We start from the raw sequence: 5599 nt of genomic DNA on the forward strand, positions 1-5599 counted from the left end.
CAGGTGGTGTCGCGACGTTGTGCAGTTTCGGATGCGCGGAGCCTTTCGATTGCGTCGACGATGCAGTGTCATGGCTTGGACTCGGCTGGCTGATGCCGTTCGATTTCATTGACGGTGCTCTTTGGTGTGTTGTGTGGTGTTGAGTTCTCCCTCATTGTTCTCCTCTGTTATGTGTGTGGTCAGTGTGTGTTATTTTGCTTTATCTCTACTCCTTGTATCTCATGTACTTCTGGTTCACTTGAACCTATCTTGCGACGGGCTGCAAAGCCTTATAGACAAAATGAAAACAATTCAGGTGAGGAATCACCCCCGGATGAAAATTAAAAAAAAGAAAGAACATACGGGAATTTGACCGAACGGTCAGTGTGCGTCACAGTCGCTGTCCTGCTCCGGCTAGTTCCTCCTCCCTTCCTCCCTCCCTCGCTCACGCTCAGCCCCTCCCCTCCCCTGCCTCTCCCCCTCTGCCCAATTCCCGATTCACAGCCGCAGTTGACGCCATGAGAGGGGAAGCCGAGCTACATAGCCCCCGCTAGCTCCTCCGCTGCACCTCCCGGCGCAAGAATCCGCTCTCCGTCCAACAAAGATGCGGCCTTCACGGGGGGATCTCGCCGTCCTCTGCCGCTGCTTCCTGCTCCTGCTGCTCCCTTTCCTGTCCCATGGCAAGGACATGCCCCTGGGCTCCACCCTCTCGCCGGGCGGCAACTCGGCCGCGTGGTCCTCGCCCAACTCCACCTTCTCCCTCGCCTTCGCGCCGTCCCCGACCGCGCCCTCGCTCTCCGTCGCCGCCGTCACCTACGCCGGCGGCATCTCCGTCTGGTCCGCGGGCGCCGGCGCGCCCGTAGACTCGGGGGGCTCGCTCCGCCTCTCCTCCACCGGCGACCTGCAGCTGGTCAACGGCTCCGGCGCCGTGCTCTGGTCGTCCGGCACCGCCGGCCAGGGCGTCTCCGCGGCCGCCCTCCAGGAGAGCGGCAACCTCGTGCTCAAGAACTCCACGGGGGGCGCCCTGTGGCAGTCCTTCGACCACCCCACGGACACCGTGGTCATGTCCCAGAACTTCGCCTCCGGCATGAACCTCACCTCGGGCCCCTACGTCTTCGCCGTCGACCGCGCCACCGGCAACCTCACGCTCAGGTGGGCCACCGCCGGCTCCGCCACCGTCACCTACTTCAACAAGGGGTACAACTCCACCTTCACCGCCAACAAGACGCTCAGCTCCCCGACGCTCACGATGCAGACCAACGGCATCGTCTCCCTCACCGACGGCACGCTCAACGCCCCCGTCGTCGTCGCCTACAGCAGCAACTACGGCGAGAGCGGCGACATGCTGCGCTTCGTGCGCCTCGACTCGGACGGCAACTTCCGCGCCTACAGCGCCGGGCGCGGCAGCGGCACGGCCACGGAGCAGTGGTCCGCGGTGGCGGACCAGTGCGAGGTGTTCGGCTACTGCGGCAACATGGGCGTGTGCGGCTACAACGGCACGTCGCCGGTGTGCGGGTGCCCGTCGCGGAACTTCCAGCTCAACGACGCCTCCAACCCCCGCAGCGGCTGCAAGCGCAAGGTGGAGCTCCAGAACTGCCCGGGCAACTCCACCATGCTCCAGCTCGACAACACGCAGTTCCTCACCTACACGCCGGAGATCACCACCGAGCAGTTCTTCGTCGGCATCACCGCATGCCGCCTCAACTGCCTCTCCGGCAGCTCCTGCGTCGCCTCCACCGCGCTCTCCGACGGCTCCGGCCTCTGCTTCCTCAAGGTCTCCAACTTCGTCAGCGCCTACCAGTCGGCGTCGCTCCCCAGCACGTCCTTCGTCAAGGTCTGCTTCCCCGGCGAGCCCAACCCGCCCCTCAGCACCGGCGACTCGTCCTCCTCGGGGTCCTCCGGCCTGCGCGGGTGGGTCGTGGCCCTGGTCGTCCTCGGCGTGGTGTCCGGGCTGGTGCTGGCCGAGTGGGCGCTGTGGTGGGTGTTCTGCCGGAACAGCCCGAAGTACGGGCCGGCGTCGGCGCAGTACGCGCTGCTGGAGTACGCGTCCGGCGCGCCGGTGCAGTTCTCGTACCGCGAGCTGCAGAGATCAACCAAGGGGTTCAAGGAGAAGCTGGGCGCCGGCGGGTTCGGCGCGGTGTACCGCGGCGTGCTGGCGAACCGGACGGTGGTGGCCGTGAAGCAGCTGGAGGGGATCGAGCAGGGGGAGAAGCAGTTCCGGATGGAGGTGGCCACCATCAGCAGCACGCACCACCTCAACCTGGTCCGCCTCATCGGCTTCTGCTCCGAGGGCCGGCACCGGCTGCTCGTCTACGAGTTCATGAAGAACGGCTCGCTGGACTCCTTCCTCTTCGGCGCCGGCAACAGCAACAGTAACGACAGCGGCAAGGCGATGTCGTGGGCGACGCGGTTCGCGGTGGCCGTGGGCACGGCGCGCGGCATCACGTACCTGCACGAGGAGTGCCGCGACACCATCGTGCACTGCGACATCAAGCCGGAGAACATCCTCCTCGACGAGCAGCACAACGCCAAGGTGTCGGACTTCGGTCTCGCGAAGCTCATCAACCCCAAGGACCACCGGCACCGGACGCTGACCAGCGTGCGCGGCACCAGGGGGTACCTGGCGCCGGAGTGGCTCGCCAACCTGCCCATCACCGTCAAGTCGGACGTGTACAGCTACGGCATGGTCCTGCTGGAGACGGTGAGCGGCCACCGGAACTTCGACATCTCGGAGGAGACGAACCGGAAGAAGTTCTCGGTGTGGGCGTACGAGGAGTACGAGAAGGGGAACCTCCTGCCGATCGTGGACCGGCGGCTGGCCGGGGAGGAGGTGGACATGGCGCAGGTGGAGCGCGCGCTGCAGGTGAGCTTCTGGTGCATCCAGGAGCAGCCCTCGCAGCGGCCGACCATGGGCAAGGTGGTGCAGATGCTGGAGGGGATCATGGAGCTGGAGCGGCCGCCGCCGCCCAAGTCGTCGGACAGCTTCATGACGGTGACCACGGCCACCACGGGCGGCGGCTCGGGCAGCGGCGTGAGCAGCAGCGTGGCGTCGACGTTCGCGTCGTCGGTGGCGGCGCCGCCGGCGCCCGTGCCGTCGCCGAACGTGGAGCAGGAGATGTCCGTGGGGCGGTCGGCCTCCGCCCGCACCCGCGAGATCGCGTCGCTCCCGCTGCGCTCGTCGGAGCCATACATGACAATGTGAGAATGCCAATGCCGATCTTCTCCGGGCAGCGGAATGAGGCGGCGAAAACGATGGAAAATGCTTCCGTGCTGCGATCGAAGGGGAATCGTGCAGATCATCGAGGAAATTAGGGATTTGGTAGGCAGTTCTAGGATCTGCTTGGTTTTGTTCTTGGTGGAGCACGGAAGCTGTCGTTCACTCTGCCTGTGACTGATATTTGGCAGACTTCAGAAGCACGTATGTATGTGACTCATGAGCCAAATTATCCAAAAGTTGTACTCCCTCCATTCCAAAATATAGTCGCGCTTTCCGAGGTCCAACTTTAACCATAAATTTAACCAACGAGACCAACTGTGATGGGAGAAAAAAAATTATATAATTGAAAATTTCTTTCAAATACGAATTCACTAATATAATTTTTGCTCCCGCCGCAATCGGTCTTGGTAGTTAAATTTACGGTCAAAGTTGAAGCACGTGGATAGAGGAAGCACTACATTGTGGAATGGAGGGAGTAAGTAATAGAACTAGACCGAACGCAAATCATCGTAATTTGTACAAATAATTCAAATTTGAGGCAGAGTGTTATTTTAGGATGAGAGGCGACATTTGTGATGCATTTCAGATTTGAATTGGTGATGCTGGAATGGATGCTGGGAGCATCTACAACCGGAGCTCTCAAATCCGCCCAAACGCCCTGGGCGGGCTACCAGGTAATTGACTGGACGAAAAATTGTTGTCATCCAACGAAATCTCACAAATCCAACCCAACAACGCCTGGATTGACCGGCATTCCTCATACCTGACCCATATCTAGAGCGGATATGGGGACGTCAGGATGTGGTCGCCACATAGGGCTGACCGCAAGGGCCAACGCCAATTTGCATACCTCCACACATCCTTGCCTGACTAGACCTCTCCTCTTCTCTTTTCTCCCTCGTCAGCACAGTTGCCACCGGAGTTTTGTCGCCATCTTTGATCCGTCATCGTTCCCAACCTAGGATTTCGCCATCGAAGGCCCCAACCTACACCGCCGCCAACCGTGCCGCCACCAATCAAGGTCGCTGTGCCTCGATATGTCCAACTCCCCCCCCCCTATATATACACCTCGCGCTCCATGTGTTCGACGAACTGTCCGAGTCAGTTTTTATTCTTTTAGTCACAACTTGTAGGTCACTGATGGATTCGTGTGGAATGATGGCTATGGGAACCCCGACCATGACGAATTCATATACAACGAGTTCACCCCTCATCGGATTCGGATGACGAAGGTGCTGAAACGATGATGGGGGGCATTCAAGAGGAGACGGAGAAGGCAGAGGAGCACACACTGAACTTCAAGGGCTCCATGAAGGGTCGTAGAGTTATTTCCTGGATAGGATTTTTGGTGCACGGCTTCTGTAGATGTAGTACTTCACGACGAACCCAACATACCATGAAGGTTTCTTTCAACGTCATTTCTGAATGAGTAGAAATTTGTTCCTGCGTGTAGTGACTCCCGTGGAGAAGGGCTGATGAAGGATTGCCGCAGACAACTTGCTTTCTCTCCTCTGCAGAAATGCATTGTTGCTCTTAGAATGCTTTTCTTACGGTAAGGGCGTGGATCCAATTGATACTGAAATCCGTATGAGAGAGAGCACGTTCCTGGAGACCATAGTGCAATTTGCATGCACTGTGGTGAAAGTGTTGGGACCGGAATACCTGAGAGAGCTAATTGTGGAGGACATTAAAAAAATGTTGACAATTAAAGCATTAAGAGGATTCCCAGGCATGTTGGATTCACTTGAATGCATGCACTGGCAATGAAAAGAACTGCCTAAAAGGTTTGTGTGGGCAATACCAAGGACACATCAAAGACGCCACCATCGTACTTGAAGCAATGACATCGAAAGATTTGTGGATTTGACATGTTTTCTTTGGCATGCCAGGTTCGTGCAATGACATCAATCTGCCCCAACGAATCTTCTTTGTTCAAGAGACTTTGTGATGAGGTAACTCCACCGTATAATTATACCGTCATCGGGCACACATACAACATGGGATACTACCTTGCCGATGGTCTCTATCCTCAGTGGGCGGAGTTTGTCACGACCATATTCGATCCCACGGAAACCAAACAAAGTCACTTTGCACCAGCGGCACCACCAGGAGCTTCCGGATCCGCGCCGCCGAGCCCTGCCATAACCCGACGCCTCTTGCAGCCTGCCGTCCCGCGCCGGCCAGGAGCTCCGCGAGGAGGAGAGGGTGTGACCCCGCCGCCGTCCACGCCGACCGGGCTTCGCCCGGCGGCACCCCTAGGTGGCGGCGAGGGAGGAGGAGGCCGGGGGCGGAGCTAGGTTTCGCCCCGCCCGCTGGCGGGGGTGGGGATACACTAATGTGATTGCAAATGATATTATTTGAGGGCCGTTTGGTCACTAATCCGAGGGCGCGTCCGTGCTCCGG

General features: G+C 59.0%; 1 protein-coding gene across 1 annotated transcript; it reads left to right on the forward strand.

Moving 5' to 3' along the window:
• Positions 1 to 334: 334 nt before the first annotated feature.
• Positions 335 to 3480, forward strand: LOC123087741 (G-type lectin S-receptor-like serine/threonine-protein kinase At1g34300). The gene has a single exon (XM_044509840.1). It carries the CDS (start codon positions 584 to 586, stop codon positions 3179 to 3181), a length of 2598 nt encoding a protein of 865 aa, XP_044365775.1. The 5' UTR covers positions 335 to 583; the 3' UTR covers positions 3182 to 3480.
• Positions 3481 to 5599: the final 2119 nt, after the last annotated feature.

The sequence above is a fragment of the Triticum aestivum genome, chromosome 4A (genome assembly GCF_018294505.1).
Source record: "Triticum aestivum cultivar Chinese Spring chromosome 4A, IWGSC CS RefSeq v2.1, whole genome shotgun sequence".
NCBI lineage: Eukaryota > Viridiplantae > Streptophyta > Magnoliopsida > Poales > Poaceae > Triticum > Triticum aestivum.

Bases quoted from the DNA above. Each gene is read 5' to 3' on its own strand.
- LOC123087741 (XM_044509840.1), top strand. From the start codon at position 584: ATGCGGCCTTCACGGGGGGATCTCGCCGTCCTCTGCCGCTGCTTCCTG.